We start from the raw sequence: 24,248 nt of genomic DNA, 5'->3' as shown, positions 1-24,248 counted from the left end.
TAGTTTTAATGTGAACAAGTAGAGCAAAGTTTATGTGTTGTCCTTCACCTGTATTTCATAATTTTATAGGCCATGGGAAATTTTGTCCACTGTCATATTATTTTATTGAAATTTTGTAATATGATAACTTGGGTACAGGGAAACAAGGCAAACGAGGAATGTTTGTCAACTGACAGGAAATTTATTTTTGGATTTACAGCATACTCTAGTAATTTTGGTGAGATTAAATTTGTACTTGTTTTCTGAAGTTTGCATGGTTACAAGTCACAGGACATATCATAAAAGTGGTGCCGCCCTATGAGTTTAAAATTGCACCTGGAGGGCATGATCAGATATCTCTTTTTTGACCATGACAAATGTTTATTAGGTATTTGTGTACAGTAATTTTAAACTGCCATAGAAACAATCTGGGCAGTTGTCCAACCAGGAAAATATATGTTCAAGCAATTTGTTCAATATCATGTGTCCATGCATGCTGCTGTCATGGACAAACACCCCAATGGAAAATATGGTGTAGTTGTGAGCTTTTCAAAAAACAATTTGTAGGTTGTTTAAAGAAAAATTGAGAGTTTGGACAATAAATAATAATCAGGTGGTTTCTTTGTCAGCTCTGGCCTTTTATTTGTGTGCAATTTTGCCAACACACTTATGATAAACAATTTTCCTATTTTATTTTGGTGTTATGTTGAGTTTTACAAAATGAGGTATATTAGTCAACATTCATGTCATGTCATGCGTGAAGAAGCAGCAATTGTTAGCCAGTCACGACTACAGAAACCTGAGTCAACACATGTGAATACATGTTCTGTTTTTACTGATACCACAGACTGAACGTATTATGACCCTCTACTCTCTACGCTTGTACAGGGAATTTGGTAATGAGTGACTTGTGACTCTAGTCTTATGTCTTTGTAAATAGTGATTGCAAACACAAGTATCTCTCTTACAGTCAAGGACAGATTCATATTGACATGAGAATAAATGTAGAATTGTGAACAGGAAATATCATGATAAGGCAACGTGAATCACAAACTTCATGTTTGGTTTGTCTCTACTGGAAGTGCAGTTTTATATTCCTGCATGTCTTACAAATGTACAATGGTATTTTAAATCATCATTGATTTAATAATTTTTGATGTATGAAACCCACAATGTTAATGCAATCTGCTGTAAATGAGTCAAAGTGTATTTTGGTTTATCATTTAATGAAAATGGAGTCTTCACAGACAATGATGAGCAATATACAGCCTTTATACATGTCTTATTATTGTTTTTGGCCAAGAGAAGTGTTAGCAGCCATTTTGTCAAAGCTGACCTGAAATGAACTTTATACACATTGCACCTCCCAGACTCTGTTATAGTGCACGGCTCACTGTTCATTGTTACAGTGAATCATATTTCAGTCTTTCCTTTCTCATATTGATATACATTTACAGTGCTTGTATTATCATAGGTAATCAATCATTTTAAGCATATTATTGATTTGGACCAAGTATGCCTGACCTTTTTATTGTCCAATACCTTTCTGATATACCGTCAAATTTAGGTAACTGTCTGAAGCAATGATAAAAATTTAGTCCATTCCTTGCAATATATTTTACAGATCATTGCTGTACCATTGTGCTAATTAAGGTTTATCAATATTGTGTAGGACAGGTCACTAGTTTCTTAATAATTGCCCTCAAGCTTGTATTTCTAGGAAATGATGAGTCACTGTGTCCACATTTGCTTTCACTTTGAACAATTTGACATTTTGCTTGAAGTATACTCACAAGATACTTAATATAAATTTGTGATGTGTCACACATGCAGATCATTTTCTCACTATGTGTTGAATATGTGACAGTCTAAATTGTGAAATGAAAATCCTGTGGGAATCAATTCTTTCTTTGAAGATAATATCTTTATCATGTACTACAGTAGTACAGTTCATTCTTTCCTGAGCCCAATGCAAGTACTGCAATTGATTAAAAGGTCATTATAAATATGAACAAACAAATCGTCCTTCAATATTGACCTTCATTTTAATTTGTGATTAAATTTGAAAAGCACAGGATTGGGGAGCTTTCGAATCAAGACAAATTCAAGACATCAAAAAGTTACAGGATTCTCCTGATTTAGGTCTACAGAATATCATGTGAGATGTAAAGTAGAACAGCCACTGCAGATGGTTGAAATCATAAAGTGTTTACGTAGTTTTGTTCATTTCATATAATTAATTTCATGTACCCCATTTTTTAAAGAATTTATGATATGAACTTCAGGGGAAACAAATTCAAATGCCATGCAAACAAGTCATTGCAATAATTAATTGGCTGCTCAAATTTTAGAGGGAAATATTTGTGTGTTACTGGAATATCAACATAAGACAAAGAATGAGAAAAATTTAATCAAATGTAGTGCAACTCAACTGAACACACATATGTGGACATAATGGGAACTTGTGATACAATATTTCTGTAACTCAGTGTATAATCATGAAGGTGACGTTGTAATGTGTAATACATGTAAAGAGTATATTTCTCAGAAGATGTAGTAGTACTATTAATATCTCTTTACAGGTTCAAGAATTTTTACATTCAGAATAACAGTGCCAGAACCACTTTGCAATTAAATATGTAAACACATACTTATTATAATTTTAAGAATTATATCTGTAGTCAATATAATTACATAAGTATTTTTCTTTCTTGGAGAATGAAAATGTAGTAAAAGATAAATTAGTGCAGAAGTATATAAAGTAGCATCAAAAATTTCTGCATGACCTGTTTGGTATTTGACCAAAGAAAAGGCAGCTGCCATGTTGGTGACTCTAACTGAAGTTATTCACCTCACTCCTCTGTGAGTACACTGTTTCAAAATGTACCACTGGAGATTGTTCACAAAGTCAAACTATCATGCTTTACAAATTTGTTACCAAACCCTGGTAAAATTACTCACAAAATCTTAAATATGCATTAAGTGTACATTATTGCTCATAAAAATTACTTATAGGTCATGTCAGGTCATCAGTTTCTGAGTAATTGTGTTTTAATTCTGGATGTTCTAGGAATTGATGAGTCACTCTTTATTTATTTACTTTCACTTACTTTTCTTTTCCCTTGAATCTTGCTACATTCATGTTAGAGTGTGCCGTGTCCATTACAAACACTAGCATGATAGTCTGTATACTAACATTCATGGCAAGTGAGTGCTTTACCAAATTCTTGATGTTCTCGCAACGTACAGCACTAAGTCACCAAGTGAAGACGTCAGAGTCAACTCCATTGAAGGAAATTAAAAAGAGGATTCCGGATTTTGATGGATGTGATCTAACCATTCTATCAATAGTCTAAGTTATATTTGTCACTGAAAACTGTTTCCGAAATAATTATTATATTTAGATACTACACGTATGTCAAATGAAATTGACATTGAAGCAGTAACCTTAATTGTTGTTTATGGCTATCAAAATCCTAAATTATAAGGATCACATGAAAATGAGAAATATCAAAATAAGAAACAGGCAATTAGGAAATAATCAAGCAACTAATATGTATTCGTAGAATCACTTGTCTCTTCCGTATTGTGTCAGCATAAACCTTGTGGACTTCACAATGGACAAACTGAAAAAAAAATGACTCTACCTCAATTGAGCAGTTGCATGCCAGGATGCCTGTTGGAAGTTAAAAGTTTTTTATGCTCCAATATTCATTTAAACAAGTAGAATTTGATAGTAGCATTGGAGATTGAACCTCTTTCTAAAACCAATGCATTATAATAATCTACAGCAACAGTAGACTTTCTCAGTTTTATTGCTCTCATGTCACATAAAAATACCATTGATACATAAGTTTTTTCTTGAATGCTTTTATTTCAATCTTGGTTAAAATATAAAAAAATTGTGGAAATAAGAGTAATAAACAACATAACTAGTCTGATAGTCTTTGTATACAATGATTCAGAGTCCAAATAATTTCTTGAAATATTCAACAAGAACAAAAAGTAGTAAAGGAATTATCCAAATAACTGTAATAAAGAAAAGTATGTACTGTAAGGTGTAGCATCAATAGAACTTAAAAAACTTTTACGGAAGACAGACAAGGCCTCTTCAGGGAGTAAAGAATCCAGTCATTTCGAAAGCACCATATCATCATTGGAATTTTTACAAGCATTTCAACCTGTCATAAATGATTTTATTTTGACTTTGCCATATTTTGACAATCGTACACACTATGTACAATTACAGCCTGGATTCTTTAATTCCTTATCAGGTCTGTGTTTACATCTCTGTAAAGATCAGTCTGAATTTGGCAGAGTATCTTGGATAAGTACTGTATGGCACTGCACGGAATATGTTCGTCGATATAAAAATCTTGAATAGTATGAAAATATGAATATTCCTTATGATTACATACTAAATTGTTTAAGTTCTCTTTATGCTTGTAAATATCTTGAGTAGTATGAAAATATAACAACAATTCTGTTTTAATAAATCATGATTACTGTATTGCTGAATGGCTTCTTCTATTAAAACTGTCAATTAAATTTTTATGTCCAATGAATTGTTGTAATTAGCACCAACATTTTGATAAAATTTTAATATCTGTGGTGTTTTTCAAATTTGAAAGCAATCTAACACACAATGTTCACCAAAATATAACAAATACTGATACATAGAAATCAAAAGCTAAAGTTTTCTTTCCTTCACACAGTAAATATCATAAATGGCATTACCTTTTTGATTCAGAGAGTTATATCATTTGACATTTTTGCTTCAAAGTCATTTTTTGTCTCTAAAACTATATCATCCTGTTAATACGTAAATGAAAAGAGTGTCTGAAAGAATCCTTGATATTGCTCCAAAACAGCTGATACTAGGGTTACCAAACATAATAAAGCTCCTGGTTACTATGAAAATCAGTAGATGTCTGAGAGTTTGCTCTTTTTTGCAGATGTTAAAACCAAATTAAAGTATGAAGTGACAGGATTTAGTGCTGTGATTTATGAAAAGTAACTTCAGATCTGGAATGTTTCAAGTTATTGATGATTGTCTATTGGCATTTTACACACAAACTCAACAAGAAACAAAACAACATTTGAAGCAAAACAACATCTATTCAGGAACATATCATACCACTTCTTAAGCATTTATCAATGTCATGGTTAATAAAGTATATATGGAATACTATGAAGTTGAATGTAAATAATTCTGATTAGGAAAGTTTCATCATATTGACATGAGAGTCTGGGCACTGGCAGTGGTACCAGTGTGTATGGATAGGCAAACATGCAGATATATCTGAGGTTATTATTTTTAATAATATGTAATTTTTTCCTTGTACTTGAGCCAAACTGATCCAGCAGTCTGACACCCATACCATGATTCTGATGCAAACTTGAAGACGTCAATTGAAAAATTACACAAAGGTCTGCATTAATACATTTCTCAAATGCTAACTTTGAGTGCACAGTCTCTACATTTTCACAGCATGTTGAACTGAGTAAATGTTATCACAATATTATCAGTGCATAAATGTCATTGCTGTTGTGCTGAGGGCTAATTACAATACTTAATTTAACAAGTTTATAGACATTGAAATACAGTGACTATTTGTATGAAAATATATATGAGAATACTGCCAAAGCGTAAAAAAATCAATTTTTAAAATTTTGGCCACAAGAATAGAAAAACTGACATGTAAAAATCATATTTTATGATTTTTCTCACAATTGTGTAGGGTACTTACACCATTTTTATCACTAAAATTTTAACTAGTACACATTGTCTGTCACTGATTTTGTACATTATCATTGTTATAGTTTTTTATCGATAAAAAAGTAAAAAAAAACAACCTGTAATTTTCCGGAGGGAACTATTACTTCATATGTAAAGTGCTTACAGACATATAAACTTGCTAGAATAGTGGTTTTTTCCTGATGCGCAAAGTAATTTGATTATACCTGCTGATAAAATCAAGTGTCAGAAATATGGAATGGTTACAAGATGCACAAATTTCAGCAAACCACATTTTATATAGTTTAATCTTTTTTACTGCAGAAATAGCCAATTGTTGAATATGATGTAATTGTTGAATATTATTTGATATAAGGCAGTGGTTTACTACCTAGTCTGCAAATGGAATACCCCATCTGAAAAGTACAGAACTATGATGTTGGCTTCAGTTATAATTCAATAATACTAAACAGGATTTCTTATTATGGTGCATACTCAGCACTGCATTAAATGGTGTATTGTATCACCTTAAATTCAAATTAAAGCAGTGAGTTAAAATAATTAAGTGTTCTCTTTTTAAGTTGATTAGAGTAATGGGTAAAAATTCTTGTACTGATGACTGTTCATTGAAAACTGATATATTAAATGCTTGTCATGATTTACATCTGGTTTACTTTGTATAATGAGAAAATAACTTTCCTCTGTGCACTTTTCATTAGCATTATTAGAAAATGCAAGATTGTCTTTTGTCTGAGATTAAAAATTAGTTAACTTTGAATTATGCATTATCTCTAATTTTTAAAGAAATATCTAGCCAGTACTTTTCAGACTAATTTGTCCATCAGTTAGTAAAAGCAAGAAATCACCAACCCATCCCCTGTTAACAGATTCCTTACCAGCTGAGTAATTCATCAGTTATAGGGCTGTTAGAAGTAGTAGACTGCTTACCTTTTGTTTATTTAAACCACCAGCTCATTTATAAGCCTTTGATTTTCTCACACCCAAAGTTTGTTTTCCATTTAACAGAATTGCTGAATTTTGTACAAAGAAAAGTAATTTTCAGTCATCATAATTTTTTTCTTTAAATTATAGTATCAGGTTAAGGAAATTATTTGCAGGCTGTCTTTTTTAATTTGATATTTTTATATCAGTAAATATTCCTACATATTTTTTACTTTCATGTGCACAACTTTATTCATCTGTAAAAATCATACAAATTAAAGTAATGTCAAACACCAAGTACACATGTTTAGTGGTGTATGGTTTTTACTTAATTTGGCTTTTACTGAAGTCAACAGCTGCATATGCAACAGCATCATCTTCTGTTGGTTTCACTGGTGGCTTTGGTTTTGTTTTGGTCTTTGGTCCTCCTTTGAAGTCCAAGTCAGCATAAGTTAAACCTTCAACATTGGCATCTTGAGGCTTTGGCTGTTTTGAAGATGATGAAAGTTAATAAATAGCTGAAAAACAATGTGTAAGGTAGAATGGGACTTGAGGACATAATATTTAGACTCTAAAACTTTTACAATATATTTTTGGCATACGTATATGGGTGATTTTGAAGCTTATGGGAGTAAATGTTTTCACCACCTTAGTTTCGTGTTTTCGGGAATTTTGTTTTCTCCCATAGACATAACATATTGATGGTGGCTGAAATATGCTCAGTGACCCCAATTTTAAAAGTTGATTTTGGAAGAGAATGGTTTTGAAAGTTTGCTTTCAAGAGGCAAGTTTGAGTAAATTATTAAGTTATAGGAACTACCTTAAGTTGCTTGCCTCTATGTACTTTTGCTACAAATGATTGGAAAGTGGATATTGCATGCATTTTGTTCCAAAGTAGTTTGGCATGTACATTAGGCTTAAATAGTTCTAGGTAGCATTGTCACGCAATACAATGCCCTTATTTATACTGATGAAAGCGGAGAAGCTTTTGGTAAACATTGGGGAATCCCCTAGATTTTCCTTGCTATTCCTAACATACTCGAGCTCAGAGTATAATTGTCTTTCATAGATGCCTTCACTGAACAGTTTGTTGTGAACAAATCATCTATGGTGTTGGTTGTTTCAAATGGAATCTGATGCCCAATTTTTAGAGTGGCTTTCTTTTCAGTCAAGGGCAAGGTAAGCTTTGATGACACAGATTTTTTGTATGATTTATTTTTGTTTGTGATGAACTTGAGAAATTTTACACTCACCTTTTGCACTGTCATGGCAGCAACTTCATAGGGATTTTCTTGTGATGAGCTCAGGGGCTTCACATTTTTTGCAGTTTCATCAGGTACATCATCATAGGGCCTGTCTCCCTGGTAAGCTGTAGCCTTCTTACCCTTTCTTTGGGGTTTTTTGCCTTTCCCTCCAGCCGGGGGTTTACCTTTCTCTGGTTTGGCCATCTGCACATCGGCATAGGCTGTGTCTGGTTCTTTCTTACTACCATTCATTTCTTTAAAATTTGCATATGGAGAAGCTCCATCTTTGTAAAGAAAAGAGAATGCATGAAGGCATACAGCTCTGCAGTCAGCGGTACAGAGCTTATGACAAAAATTAAGTAGAACAATGTACATCTGACCTTGTGAATTTGCTTTTTCAGTTTTTGCTCAAATTTCTGAAATGTTCTTCTCTCAATCTGTTCATCGAATGGTACTCAAATCTGGTTTGCACATTTCCAAGAATGTCCTCATTCAGTTTTTGTTCAATTGATGACATGTACATGGACATTTGCAAATTTTAGCTGGTTTTCTTTTTTGTGGAAACAGTTTTTTGCATTCTATATGTAGATCCTTGGGTTCAAACTCATGATGGTTGATTACAAACAGCATAACTTTTTACATTAATTGATGGTTTCTTGCTTTGAGTTGCTTGACACAAGACACGAGTGATGACATTATTTTTTAAAATTTTTTTCTTTTGAACTGTAATTGTCTTTGCCCGTGCTTGAAGAAATGTTGTTTTCACAACAAGAACCACAGTGTTTGGCAAGCATCTGAAAATAAATTTTGAAGTCGAGTGAAATTGCAAATCAATTATTTTTTGGACCAAAAAAAAAACGGTGTCGCCATTTCAGTGGACTTCAAATTGATATCCACATGCAATACAAATATTACGATTTTTTGTTCTTTTCAGCAAGAACTATAAAAGAGACTCTAACAAAAGCTTGTGAGTTCATGTATTATTGATTGTTTACAGAGAATGTGGATGAAAGTAGGTGAATGTATTATTCTGTACAGTGTCAGGGTTAGCGGTAGGATTTTCAAGTTAGTAGCCACACTTACTCAGTGTGGCTAATTTGGTCCTAATTTTATTAGCCACACGCAACTTTCATTAGCCACACATACTAAATGCTGGTAGAAACATGCTTCAGTCTTCAAGTTTTTGATGTGATACATTCATAAATGCATACATATATATATATATATATATATATATATATATATATATGAGATACATGAGACTATACATTTCTTGTTTCACTGCAAAGGCTACACAGACAGTAGTCATGATGTTTAAGTAAACTAAACATTTGTAAAAACACATTCAGAGACACACAAGACCTTATAAACATTTTTCAAGAACAGTCAAATCATCATTATGTGATTTGGGAAAATTGTTTGAACTCAGACCAAAATAAAAATGAAAAAGAGTAAAATATTGATGAACATGTTACATCATCATCTATATATACTCTTTTGTTGTTGATTTTGCAAAACCTGTATTGCACTTTATGATCAAGATCCCCAATTGGGATAGGATTTCAATAAAGGCTTACTTCACTTTACTTTACCTGCCTACCCTAGTTAAACCCCGATACAGAAAGGTGATGAGCCTATAATAGATCATTACAGTTAGTAAAATTACTTTTCCGATCTTTTCCGACTAGAACTTCAACAACAATGAGACATTGAAGTTCCCGCGACAGCATCGTTAGGAAATGGCACGTTTTGCCAGTACCTTCATGATCTGTGTCCCTCCGTACCCCCGTTACCTAAATAGAATAGTCCCACTCCGCACATCCGCCATTGTTATTCTCACTCAAGGCCACGACGCGATGCGACGTTGGTTTTCCTTCTCTAAATGCAATTTCATTTGTTTGACGCTATTATCCTTTCATCAGTGAAGAGTTTTTACCGGTGACTATTACAACTTTCAATGCTATCTCGTTGTTTTCACAAGATGTAGACCGTTTGATATTGCAATGTCGACTTGCTTTTATGTGCAGTCAATGCACATGCCATGCCAGTTAGTTTACGGTTCACACTATGCTGTTGATCGACAGCATACACGACGTCTTTGTTTCACGTTTACTTTTTTCAAGTTACGATTAATGTCGAAATTTCAAATGCCGCTGATCCAGGGATTGTGTAATCAGTTTGATTTGATACTGCGATATGTAATACTGTGTCAATAAAGCTCGGAATCGTCGCTGAGTTTTGCTGCTTTTGGCTATGGTTGTCTATCTTAGTATCAACGTGATCGGAATGCCAGTTCATGGAGATCGAGGTCGCGAGAATGTATTGTAACTGTTTTCTGTATTTTGTCTTCCTTTACAATTTCAAGTAAGTGCTTTAAATAAAAAGGTTTTTATGTTGTCTTTAGCATATCAGTGGAAAAGCATTAAGATTTGGACTGTTTTAATAGTTTTATTAATTTCGACTATAGAAATCAGCTGTCGCCACGCTTTTGAGATCGTGGCGATTGCCGATGGGTTTTGTTCGCCACAACAAGTTTTTGTCGCATTTTGCGACTGTGGCGACCTCTACCGCGAACCCTGTGAATGTCTTCAGCTTCATTTTATGCCTGCAAAAGCAGAAAACATATTTCAGTCTTTTCTACAATTGTTGTACAGTGCACACTTAAACAGGAACTTCCCCTATAAATGCCGGATTACAGTAATTCTATGCAAATGTCAAAAAGCCACGCTACTGATCGGACGTGCCGTGTTTGGTCCAAGAATCGTGTCATTTTACCGTGATCAAGCTGTTTGATGTCACCAAATGTCGCATATATTGTCTATGAATATACAGCAAATGCAGTCAGGTCGAAAATAAACTTTGAAAATGTCGTAATTTTTGTCAGCGCCGGCATATATTTTCAACAGCGTGTTCCGGAACGAGCATTTGACCCCTATTTGCAAATGTCACGACACTGTCAATCATGAGTATTCAAATTATCACGTGGTCAGAGCGATGTTTACCCCAATGGCCGAGACAAATATAACGCACCGACTTATCAGAGCAATGCAATTAGATAAAGATTACAAACAACAAATACTAACACGCATACATACATCCAGGGAAGGAGTCAACGATACACGGTTTTCTCTTTTGGAGCATGTAGTGGTCCTGAAAAGGACCGTTTGGCATTTGGTCCTGAGAAGGGCCCTTTTTTTTCACGAACAATGCGGAAAATTTTCGTCCTTGGACGACGGCGGGTCCCAGGACCCCACCAGAATGTCGTCCGTTTTTTTTCACACTGACGGACATCAAAGGGAGATCATGTACTGCGCAACTTTTCTATGCTTCTTCCTGTGACAAGACATTTGGGTGCTAAAAGGCTTGAAATGTGTTCTGATATCACTCTCGTCATTTCCATCCACCAATGGCAAGTGCGAAACAAGTGTACAGTCTTAGTTCTGTCTAAGATCATATGTTCAAAATGATAGGACATTATCCTAGCAGAGGTCGTGTCACGGCTTCTTGTCACACGGAGTTTGACAGTGTAAGCTTGATGATAGCGTAGATAATATCGAAATGAACAAAAATTGCCTATTTGAGAGTATGTGACGTCAGGGCTTGACCAAAAGTTGCAAGTCTCGAGTCTTAGACGATGTCACCGAAATCACCCTAAATGGTCGATAAAATGTGATCTCAGGGTCAAAGTTATGACCCTATTTAGGTCTCAGTCAGGTATACATCCGATGATCCGACATTGTAATCAAATAATATCTGGATATCTTTGTCTTACACGTCCATGATGAAATCAACACGTTCAAAAAAAGTCAGTCCCGGTAACGTCATCATACTGCAGTATCATCATGACATTTGTCTGTGTGTTTTGTCTGTAGAAAACGCCAGTGGCAGTAAAATGTAGACCATCTTTTCAAATTGGGTTGGAGTCGCCTCAGTTTACTCCAGTTGTCGTTCATTCATCAGAATAAACATTCAGGAAAAATTGTCCGGCTAGCGGAAATGAGAAATCATGGCTCCACTCAGTCTTTGTTGCTCCATGCTCGCTGTTCACCAGCGTTTAGATTGCACACGTTTTATTGCAAGATGTGACAGCAAGTCTTACCATGTCGTTACTAGATAAAAGTTATAGAGGTATAGCATGACAAAAACGTAAGGCCTAGAAAATTAGAAAAAAGAAAAAAAACAATATATAAATGCTACTTCACTGTATTCTCGTACCATAACTTGAAATTATGGAGGACTTGCCAGCTGATGCTATTGGGCATTCGGCTTTTCCGTTCACGTCCAATTTTCTTACGGTCTATTAGTCTGAGCACAGTCCCTCTATCCAGGGGACTGTGGTCTGAGACAACAAATTACACCTGTGTACCCTAATCAAGACACAGATATAAACATGTGAGCTTTGGATACCCTACTCGTGACACAGGACATGTTCCAGAAACGATTCACACATTCAGCTTGCGTCTATAGATTGCCAACTTGGAGGGACCGTGCTTCTTTGTACCGTTTATCAAACTTGATACCAATGCCAGTCGATCCGTGTCGACAAATGTTACTAGTGATTGACGAAAAGCGGGCAAAGACGCATCTGTCTTTTCATTTTCGACAGTGTCGAAACGTTATCAGGCTTCGGAACTTAAGTCACCAGATAAACGAAAAATGCAAAAACTGCATGGACAGACAAGCGTCATTCGCGAGTATAGACAACTCTTGACGGCGATGTATCCGATCCGAACAAGCTTACTCGCGCGATCGCGGCGAACTACACCACAGCGTCATGAAAATTGAAATATCAACGCTCGGATTTACAGTATTACAAGTCTAAGTTTCAATGTCAATGGAAAACTTTAAGTTCTGTTTGTCACAAAATTTATGCATCGTGCGAATTCCTGTAGGCATATCGTATCGTGTGCAGTCAAAGTTTACGTTATTACCTCAACGTACATTTCACCTCAATTACGTCACCCCGGGGTCAAAATCCTGCCAGTGACATTCACGCTTCACTTCGTTATGGTCGGTGTTGTGTTCCATTGTTTGTGAATTTGCGGACGTTGTCGGACGCTGCCAGCGCTGTTTATGTTTTCAAATAGAAGGCGAAAATGTTGCCTTTGATTCATTCCTTATAACAACTGAATTAGTTATACATAAGATGTCATCATGCTGTAGTATACAACAAAGTTTTAGTCGACGTTCACTCTGACTGCAGTTAGGCAGACCTCAAGCCCGGGACCTCAAGTTGGACGGGGTTTACTGCGGCCATAAAATGATCGCATTCAGTTTATTTTACCCGTGGAGACAAATTCCTTGTTCAGGTTTCCATTACATTTAGACAGAAGGTGATAATTGAAATCCCTCTTAATCGGTAACAGATAGTGTTTACCCCTCCATTAACCATCGTCCACACGTGACTTCGAAAAATCCCGCCCAGTGTATGTAAATTATGAGCGTCATGAATAATCGCTCTATTGTGCGCCCACGGTCCTGTAAGTTCCTGTTTAAGTTTCAGTTACACGGATGTGGCATGTATACTTTTCCTGTTTTTCTTAAATATCTACTGTTATGATGATGTCATAATCTTAGTATAATGGTTAAGAAAGTTGTGGAATTGAATTCATGTCTATTGTGAGATGAGGTTCATATATTTTGAAAATTATTGAAATAAAACTTTTTAAAATCTGAAGTTTAGTTTATGTAGTTTACAATACAGATGAGACATTGAAGCATGCAATAAATTATCAGAGCAAGATGTTAGGATGTATTTGAAATGCTGTGTGTGATTTGAATTCATTATACATTACCTGTCCCATTTGTAAGAAATGGTGGTTCATGTTGTGTACTTGGACCAGTCACATTGGCGTACGGTGTCTCATCTGGATGTGAATCTGAAACAAACATGAAGTGAGATTTTATAAGGATAATTGCTGTATGAAGGAGGACCTACTGCAAGCTGACAGTGGTGATGTTTCGAAAACAGTTTACAAATTTCTTAGACTTGTACAGACACTTGAAAGTATACAGTATATAAAACAATGAGCAATAGTTGATAATGGAGATTTTCGATCCGATATGAACTTAAAATATACGGTACCCAGTCACCCAGTGAAGGCATCACAGTTAAAATCGCTCAGCCAAATCTCCACCCTTAAAAAGAGTGGCTCTATAAATGAGCTATATTGTTACAATTTTTCTGATCATATCCTCAAAATTAAAACGTTCCTAAGGATTAATGAGGCAGCAGTATGGGAGATTCTGGAAATTTGCTTAATCAGCCTTTTGTCGGTACATGGCATGAGTAAATATATTTTTATGTCAATGAAAACTTCTTGAATCAGTTACATATCAAATTGGCTGAAAAGGCACATGGGTGTTGATGAACATTTTGTTATAGTCAGATATATTCTCTATTTCGAAGGACTTTCAAACAGTTAGATCACGTAAGATATTTGGGTAAATCTACAAGATGATTATAGCATCAATATGTACAAGCACTTTGTAAAATTATTGTTCAAGATAACTCTCAGACATAAAAGGCAAGTTATTTCAGTGAAGACGGCACATAAATCTTACTTTTCATGTTTCAAGGGTTAATGAGATACTAGTACCTAAATTCTTCTTCTTCTTTGCCTGGTCAGGAGCAGCATATACGGCAAATGATGTTGAAGCTTCTTCTGTTTTGTTTGTTTGGCCTTTATATGATTGGTCAGATGCACGTACGTAAGCATTTCCTTCTGGATGAACAACAGTGAATATTACAAGAATCAGTGTTGAATTGACGATAATGTTCTTTATGTTTTGTTTTGTAGAATCAATTGCCATTGTTGCTCATGAATTGACGCACATAAATATTGATGGAATAGTAACATAAAAATGCAATTTTGCACATTAAAGACCTAAATTTCCTCATATGACACAAAGTAAATAACAGATTTTGACAGATAACTGCCATTACAAATCATATCCAGTGAAAGGTAATATCAAAAGAGTAGAAATTCCCGTGCATATACCGCGGCAATGGTTTCTGATTCGGGTTGGGTATAGCATATAAGTTAAGCCTTTGCTCATGATTATTTATTTTGATAAGGTGTTCAAATTTAAATTTTACACAGTAAAGTTTAATGATGTTTAAACCATTTTTTCAACTATTCAAATAAGTTGTTTCTGTCACACATAAAAAAAACCAATCGTGACATTTATCATAAGAAAATCATTTTATTTTTATTTTCAAGTTCTTGCCTGTAAAAGAAATCATAAAAAAATCCACTGAGAAATTTGCAGCTTAGGTAAAAAAATATGTTCACTGTATTTGCACTGAGGTGTTCAGTTATTAAAGAATTTGGGATTTGAGGACCCCAGTATGCAAATTTTTGGTGGGCTCTCCAAAACTCTTGCAACATCGTTGCAGTGGGGCTCAAAGGGTTAACTGAGAATCAGTGAAATCTGCATCTTCTTGTGATTGTCTAATATTCAGAAAGATATCAAGCACAGAATCAACATTAGAAAGATCATTTACCAGGAAAGATTGCAATGAAGACAACATAAACAAGTCACCTTTTGTAGTTGATTCTCTTTCATGGCTGTGTCCTCCATGGATATTGGTGTCTCTTTGTGTTATGGCTGGATTATCTAGTCCATCAAACGTTGTCTCTGAGACAGACCTAGTGTCATACAAAGGTTGCATTGCAATTATTCATAGATGCAGACAGGTATACATTAACTACAGTAAATAGTCAGTTTTACTGTAAACTCCACACATATGGAGTGATGATAACTAAACTTCATGCAATTACTGCATATAGTAAATATTCAGCAATTTTTTTAAGGTCGTTCACCCTTGGAAGTGAAATACTTACTTTTGTGCAAACTTCCTCATGCAGACTTCAAAATCAAAAATAAAAATTACAGGTCAGCGTGCAACTTTTTGTAATAGAGAAACAGATTACCCAATATTTATTGATATTTTAGATGCAAAATGGCTGCCATTCCTGTTATCTCAATGAGGGAAAACAAATTTTCCCCACTTTAACAAAATAAAGCAGCTACAAATTTAGTACTCAATAAGCTTCAAAATGAGCTCCCAAAAGTGCCAGGTCACGAGAATATTGTCACAGTTTGAGAGTCAGAATACCTTTTCCAGAAGCACATTCTACCTTAAGCGAGAGAAAACACAACATTATATTTTATGTAAAACATGGTTTTTTGATTGGGTTTGAACTCACAACATACAGTATCCAGTCATCTAGTGGAGAAGCAACAGACAGAACAGTGCAGCCAAATCCCCACTCTCAAAAAAGAGTGGTTCAATAACCAGCTGAGTTGTTACATTTTTCTTATTGAGACCCCTAAACACGTTGTAGAGTTCAGAAGCACTCACGTTCGCACGCTCACTATCACACATCGCACACAAACGTCATCGAAGCAATTAACAAATATCGTTAGAAATAGGGCAAAAGACAGCCCCATGGATTATTCTGTCTACCAGCAGAGCTATCAGCCTAGGGTAGAAAACATGGTGTTTTCAATCGGGTTAGAACTCACACATATGGCATCCATATAACATTAGGGAATAAACATTTTTGTAACCGGGTAATTAAACTGACTTTAAATTTAGCCAGTCAATTATTCCTGGCTCAATAAAAGTTGGAACACCAAAGTCCCTATATACATAGGGAAACCGCTGGGAATATCCCTATATCTCCAAGTGATTAGCCAACAGCGGTATCGCTAGTGCATTGGATCATCTTACAGTTTGTTTATGAAAAACACTGCGGGGTGCCCATGCTGTGTCTCATAGACAAAAAACCATAGCAGAGGCTGTTCATTTTGAGTGAACGATGGTACAATAAAGGATTGAATTTTGAGTAAAGTTACATTGGTAAATTTCGATGAGTAGAGAACCTGTTGAAGCAACCGTATTTTTGACAGACTTTCAAAATGAAGAAAAAGTGCAGGACCAGGAGAGAAAACGGTATATGTATACTGTCATGGAGGTCTAACTGCTATCGTTTAGCTTCGTTTCGTTATGCAGGCGTGTCATCATAAATGCCGTCATTTTCACTATCTCACAAAAATTGTAAATTAAGCCCGGCATTGAGGTGAAATCTGTATTTTTAACTTTTATTTTTATAAAGTGATCAGCTTACGTCGAGGTTTACAATGTGCGTCTCTTTCTTATAATGTTGTACATGAACCTTTTTCACGTTTTACACCCATCGCCTGATGCCATCTTACCTCGAGCATGTACTTCGACAATTTCCCGTCTAACCGACAGTGTTTCATTGAATGAAATTCAACGTCGGTAAATTTCTAATTTCGTTCGAAGAAACCGGTTTGTCGACCGGTTTAAAGTGGATGCGTATTCTAAGTGTGACAGTGAGGAATAGATGGTTGTGTAAGTGACCAATGGTATGGTACCGGTGTGTATTTTATCGGCCGTGCACCGATGTAGTTTCTAATAAAGTTGCTAGGTAAAACTTTCAGGCTCCGACATTCTTTTATCCGACATGTCGTACCGAAATTCTGTGAGAACTAATACAGACAAGGTTTCGGTTTTCGGATAGTTTCAGTGTATCAGCTGATTATCAAGTTGAAATAAAGCGCGAGCATGGATAGTCCGACTCGTTGCTGCTGGCGCACGGCCTGGCGGGGAATTTGTTACAAGCATCCTTCAACTGTCGGCCATAACCTCTCCGGTCGCCATGGATGGCTTTCGTGATTTTGAAGAATAAAGTAAACCGTAGATAAAGCCAGAACCTTTTCTCGGCTTTGTTTCTGAAAACCTATCCTCAGAGGCAAAGGCAAAGTTCACCCTAGCCCTGTCTGAGTCTCGGCCTTGACGTATCATTATTCATAGGGGTATCCGATTGAAGTGGGCACATACTATTCTCACAAAACATACGATGTAAAAGGACAGTCTGAATAAAATGTTTCAATCATATCATCAATTGCAAAGAACGCTGAAATGCTGCAGATTTTAATCGCTATGGCAAAGTTTGTTTTTTGACCTCAACGTATCCGATCGAGAAAGTAAACTTGGTTTGACCCAAAGTTTGAAAATGTGTTTTTCTAATTTCCCGTGGCCTGGCAGGCAGCAAGTGACGTCGGCGTTTCGTACATTCTGAGAGCTACATCAAATCGCCATGATCAGCGGACAAGAAATTGATATTTTCAAATCGCCATCACCAAAAAATTACAGAGAAATGAGACAACACGGTGAGAAAAAAGTCATATCATCAATGGTGTTGATAACCTACATTTTGCTTCTAATCTACCCAGTGCAAAACGGGTACCTTTTCAAACCACCAAGAACCATCTGGCCCGATTTCAGCTCGCCCGATACCAACTCGCCCAAATTCAATTTGTTGGGCGAGGCAACTATATATTTTTCCTGCAAACGTAAACAGACTTGCACTGTGCACTGAAAGGAATAGTTGGCGATATCTTTACCGAAACTCAAAAAAAATAGCTAAAGAAGTAGCCATCTCTCAGGCAGTACGGCCAAGGCAAACCTGAGCGTTCATATCGACTGATGCCAAATGGAGCATTTTCAACGAAAACGGCGATGTTAAGGAAAGGCGATGACTTATTTTTTTTGAAGTTGAAGATAATGCTTAAAATTTTGGTTGTGTTAGTCAATCTATCGAAAAATTTTTGTTCCAATTGAAATCATAGACAGTATCGATTCTACCATCCATAATTGATATTTACAGACTAAATCGACAGGGGGTGGTGGTGGTGTGAATTTGCAACACTAGGAACGCGGTACGAACGTGTAATCTCAAACAACGGGCGAGCTGGTTTCAGGCCAATATGATTAAAATCAGATGTAGGTTCCCTGGTCATTGAAATTTACCAATGTAACTTTACTCAAAACGTCCATTCTTTATTGTACCATCGTTCACTCAAAATGAACGGCCTCTGCTATGGTGTTTTGTCTATGAGACACAGCATGGGCACCCCGCAGTGTTTTTGACAAACAAACTGTAAGATGATCCAATGCACTAGCGATACCGCTGTTGGCTGATTACTTGGCAATATAGGGATATTCCTAGCGGTTTCCCTATGATATAGGACTTCGGAGTTCCAAGTTTTATTGCGCCAGCAATAAACCCGGCCCAAGTTTGTATCACACAATCAACAACGAAGGAAAGAATGATTATCGTACAATTTGCGTTGCAGTTTATATTGGGGTTTATTTCACTACACACTAATGATGATAAAAAGTCTACAATGATTAGCCGGCAGTACTGTTTATACAAACAGAAACTCTAGATACGTCCCTATCCAAGTTCATATCAATTACAGTGTTCACTCAATAGACACTCCAGGATTGTTCAGGATTCAGAGTCCACGTCGATCCTGTTGCTACGGTTACAAATTCCTTGATGTAACCTCCTCCAGTTTGAGTGGGAAACTGATACATACAAAATGTCCTCCAGACAGTTCTCCTGGGATTATCTCATTAGCAGTCCAAATGCTTCCGTCAATGGGTTAGTATGTCAGGAAACTAGAAGCTCATAAGCCATGCAAAAAGACAAAAAGCACTTACAAATTACATCCGCTCTAGAGTCAGCAGATCGTGATATCAACTGGGTCTTAATCCCTGGCATGGCAATGCCATTCTAGTCACTTTATGTCAAGGTGAACAAGTTCATTTTCTGTCGAACTATTGGTATTCAAGAATCAAAAAAAAGTACAAAACTACTCAACAAATCAATCTATTAATATGGAAGCTTAATGAGATTCAGAATGGCTCACATGCACAGTCCAATTGGGAAAGCACATGGCCTCTCCAATCTGCTTCACAATGGGTGTGGTCTCAAACTTCAAAAAAACACCATGAAAACACGTTACAAATCCAGTATTGCAACAAATGTGAAAACCTACCTAGAAGTTCATAAGCCATGCAAAAAGACCAACCACGTCGTCTTGGTTACTGGCAAGAAGCACTAATTCCCTTAGACCGAGTCTCTGCCCGCACAACCACAACACTCCACGCAGTATCTGTCTGCTCGCAGTGCATTGTGGGAGATAACGGAAATCAAGGAATTCTATCTGATTACTTAACTGTCAGATGGATGGAAGATCAAATCACGTGACTTACTTCGTAATATATCAGAGTTTTCTGCACATACAAGGAGGGAATGTCCCTATGCTTGAAAATGTGGGATGATAATAAATCATGCAAAGTTCAGAGATTTTCACGGTATTAGAAAATTAAGATTAGGGCCGTTCACATTAGCCAAAAAAGACTAGGCCCTTGTCCTAGCCAGGTTCGTGGCCGACCCAAAAAACAGGTGTGAACGGTTCTGGCCGCCACTGTCCGGACAATTTCTGTCCTAGTCGAGAGGGGTGGTTTGTGGCCGACCCAGGTCTCTGGCCGAGCAGTAAACAGCGTATGTGAACGCGTTTTGTCCGACTCAGGTCCCAGTTGACGCCCTCTGTAGTTGACATGCAGTGTAGTCTTTGACCTATTCGACGATTCAGTATCATTTTAGACATGGCGAGTCGAGGAGTCAACTGGGCTACGGAGCGAAGAACGAAGATATGGTGAAAAATCTGATGGACGGCACGTCAAGGGATCGAATCGCCTACAATATCATCTCACAGCGTTTGTAATAAAGGGAAAGTGGCTGCACACATCGCCTGCACTATTTTTTCGTTCTCTGTGTTAGTGTTTGATTTTGTGTGTTTGGCTATTGGTGTAGATATAAGCCATGGCGAGACGTAGCCGTAATCTCGCTGTCGAATGACAGGGTGATCCTTTGACGCTACGTTTCGAAACCAGTGTGTGGTTTCTTTCCTCAGTTGGTTTTCTTTGGAGATTGCTCTCCTTAGATTTATGTTTCACTGTTCGTGGTTTAATTATTGTCAGTGTTTTGTTCGTCTAGCAAGGAGGCTAGAATACTTATGTTTTGCCATTGGGTCAGTTTGTTGTGTTTCATTTTGTTCGGTCGTTTCTCTAAGATTGTGTACTTGTGCATTTATGAGTGTGTCGCCAATGTTTGGATTTCTTTTGTAAGCGATGATCGGTTTCATCGTGAATAAATTATTTAGTGTTTGGTCTTTTTCTATTTCTTCCCAGTTCTTCAGGAGTGCTTGTTTGATGTCTTTTTAGCTCCCATAGCCATATGTATATATGGCAATGGAAGCTATTCTTATAGGCTAGGAAAATGTCTGTATGTATGTATGTCTGTATGTCTGTATGTCTGTATGTCTGTATGTCTGTCCGTCAACATCAAAAACTCCAAAACGCAAACCGCTGTACATTTCATCTTGATATTTGGTGTGTACATGGATGATGGGCTGTAGATGAGATTTTGTTCAAATGAAGTTGTCATTGCCAAAAATATGCAAATTAAGTGAAAAAATGTGAAAACAGTCAAAATTGAAAAAACTCAATAACCACTGAGCAGATTACATGAAAAATTAGCATGTAAGTACTTTTGGCTGACATGAAATGATTGTGCACATCTTGGGTCAGTATCTTGGACTTGCTATTTTTCATGAATTTTTTTGTAATTTTCTCCCATTTTTGGTCAAAAAAATCTTCTCTGAAACCACAAGTCCGATTGATTTGAAACTTGGTATGGAAGTGCATAGGAGTGACCTTTCCCAAATTTGGGCAAATCGTGGTGAAATTTGCATATTTTTAGTTAACACGTCCATAGACTCCCATGTATAAGGCAGATCTCCATAGACGCCCATGTATAAGGCCACGAAAAATAAAATTTAGTTTCTCATGGTATTCATATTGCAAAAAGGATGCAGTGACACAATTTTTAGTCCCACGGATGAAGTCCAGTGGGCTTATAGATTGGGTCATGTCCGTCCGTTCGTCCATCTGTTCCCATCGTGAGTCCATCCTTTACGCAGATATCTCGGATATTTTGACAAAATGTCATGTGACCTTGATGACCTTTGATCTCAAATATACATATTTGTCCATAACTCAGTAACCACAGGTGCTACCACCCTTCATATATGGTATGATGGGACACCTTATGACGCCACATATTGTACCTCATTAATTATGTGCATATCTAATTTTGAGCGAGCCAATAGAGCTAGAGGTCTGATTTTTGGTATATAGGGATAACTTAGCAAAACAATTTTTTTGACAAAATGTCACGTGACCTCGGTGACCTTTGACCTCAAATATACATATTTGTCCATAACTCAGTAACCACAAGTGCTACAGCCTTCATGTATGGTATGATGGGACACCTTATGACGCCACATATTGTACCTCATTAATTATGCGCATATCTAATTTTGAGCGAGCCAATAGAGCTAGAGGTCTGATTTTTGGTATATAGGGATAACTTAGCAATACAATTTTTAGCTCCGCTGTCAGCGACGCGGAGCTTATCAAATAGGTTGATTTTCCGTCGTCGTCCGTCGTCGTCCGTCGTCGTCGTCCGTCGTCCGTCGTCGTCCGTCAACAATTGCCTTCTCCTCTGAAACCGCAAGTCCATTGCTTTGAAATTTTATATGCAGTTCACTTAAGGTGACCTCACTTCAGTTTGTTCAAATCGTGGTGAAATTTGCATATTTGTATTTTTGGGGCATTTTTTGGTGTTTTTGGTAAAAAAATCTTCTTCTCTGAAACCGCTTGTCCGATTGCTTTGAAATTTGATATGCAGTTTGCTTAGGGTGCCTTCAGTCAGATTTGTTCAAATCATGGCGAAATTTGCATATTTGTATTTTTAAGGCAATTTTTGTCATTTCTGGTAAAAAAATCTTTAAAATCTTCTTCTTCAAAACTGCCAGTCAGATAGCTGTGATATTTGGTACATAGGTCCCTAGGATGATCCATTTCAGATTTGTTCAAATTGTGCAGAAATATGCAAATTTGCATTTTTAAGGCAATTTTTGCCATTTTTGGTCAAAAAATTTATTTCTCAAAAGTACTGGTCTGATAGTTTTGAATTTGGTATACAGGTTTCTATCGATGAACTAAGTAATATGTATTGAATTTCTGATGAAATCTGTAATTTTGTATTTTTGGGGCAATTTTTGCCATTTTTGGTCAAAAAATGTGTATTTCCAAAACTACTCATCCGATAGCTTTGAAATTTGGTATACAGGTTCCTACAGATGAACTAAATGATAGTTATTGAATTATGATGAAATCTACATTTTGTAATTTTGGGGCAATTTTTACCAGTTTTGGTCAAAAAATGTGTATTTCCAAAACTACTCATCTGATAGCTTTGAAATTTGGTGTACAGGTTCCTACAGATGACTAAATGATAATTATTGAAATTATGATGAAATCTGCAATTTTGTAATTTTGGGGCAATTTTTGCCATTTTTGGTCAAAACATGTGTTTCTCAAAAAGTACTGGTCTGATAGCTTTGAAATTTGGTATACAGGTTTCTACAGATGAGCTAAGTAATATATATTGAATTTCTGATGAAATCTGTAATTTTGTATTTTTGGGGCAATTTTTGCCATTTTTGTTCAAAAAATGTGTATATTCAAAACTACTCATATGATAGCTTTGAATTTGGTATACAGGTTTCCATAGATGAACTAAATGATATTTATTGAAATAATGATGAAATCTGCAATTTTGAATTTTTGGGGCAATTTTTCCTATTTTTGGTCAAAAATGCGTTTCTCAAAAGTACTTGTCTAACAGCTTTGAAATTTGGTATACAGGTTTCTATAGATGAACTAAATTTGATCTTTTGAAATTATGATGAAATCTGCAATTTTTACTTTTGGAGGCAATTGTTGCCATTTTTGGTCAAAAAATTTATTCTCAAAAATTACTAATCAGATAGCTTTGGTTGACATGTTCTTAGGGATGATCCTATGTGATACATTCAAAGTATGATGAAATCTTCAATTGCGTATTTTTGCAGCTTATTTTAGCCACTTTTTTCTGGCCACTGCATCGAGCTATCAAAGATTTCCACCCTTCTTCATCAACATGTCTCAAAAATAGTTATTCTCTACATAAACACAGCGGAGCTATATCGGCCGCTAGGTCGCTTGTTTTGACAAAATGTCACGTGACCTCAATTACCTTTGACCTCAAATATACATATTTGTCCATAACTCAGTAACCACAAGTGCTACACCCTTCATATTTGGTATGATGGGACACCTTATGACGCCACATATTGTACCTCATTAATTATGCGCATATCTAATTTTGAGCGAGCCAATAGAGCTAGAGGTCTGATTTTTGTATATAGGGATAACTTAGCAAAACGATTTTTTTGACAAAATGTCACGTGACCTCGGTGACCTTTGACCTCAAATATACATATTTGTCCATAACTCAGTAACCACAAGTGCTACAGCCTTCATGTATGGTATGATGGGACACCTTATGACG

General features: G+C 36.2%; 1 protein-coding gene and 1 long non-coding RNA gene across 2 annotated transcripts in view; both read right to left on the bottom strand.

Moving 5' to 3' along the window:
* Positions 1–3,839: 3,839 nt before the first annotated feature.
* LOC139125197 (uncharacterized) lies at positions 3,840–14,715 on the bottom strand. The gene is made up of 4 exons (XM_070691300.1): positions 14,502–14,715; positions 13,698–13,781; positions 7,912–8,186; positions 3,840–7,144 (listed from the first exon to the last, which is right to left on the bottom strand). The coding sequence occupies exons 1-4, from the start codon at positions 14,713–14,715 to the stop codon at positions 6,983–6,985; spliced, it is 735 nt and encodes a 244-aa protein (XP_070547401.1). The 3' UTR covers positions 3,840–6,982.
* Positions 14,716–15,447: 732 nt separating this feature from the next.
* Positions 15,448–24,248, bottom strand: part of LOC139125666 (uncharacterized) — a 91,996-nt gene continuing 83,195 nt past the window's right edge. Inside the window, exon 3 of the long non-coding RNA XR_011550328.1 lies at positions 15,448–15,554. This is a non-coding gene — a long non-coding RNA (uncharacterized lncRNA). The remainder of the gene's footprint in view (positions 15,555–24,248) is intronic.

This window comes from Ptychodera flava (genome assembly GCF_041260155.1).
Source record: "Ptychodera flava strain L36383 chromosome 3 unlocalized genomic scaffold, AS_Pfla_20210202 Scaffold_25__1_contigs__length_14229661_pilon, whole genome shotgun sequence".
Classification (NCBI taxonomy): Eukaryota; Metazoa; Hemichordata; class Enteropneusta; family Ptychoderidae; genus Ptychodera; species Ptychodera flava.
Note: the sequence above shows the minus strand (reverse complement) of the source record. Positions and strands in the feature narration are given on the sequence as shown.

Excerpts from the sequence above, each read along its gene's own strand:
- LOC139125197 (XM_070691300.1), bottom strand. The coding sequence starts at position 14,715 with ATGGCAATTGATTCTACAAAACAAAACATAAAGAACATTATCGTCAAT. Across the intron at positions 13,782-14,501 it reads AAAGAAGAAGAAGAATTTAG|ATTCACATCCAGATGAGACA; the intron begins GTACTAGTATCT and ends TGTTTGTTTCAG. Across the intron at positions 8,187-13,697 it reads ATTTCTTACAAATGGGACAG|ATGGAGCTTCTCCATATGCA; the intron begins GTAATGTATAAT and ends TTCTTTACAAAG.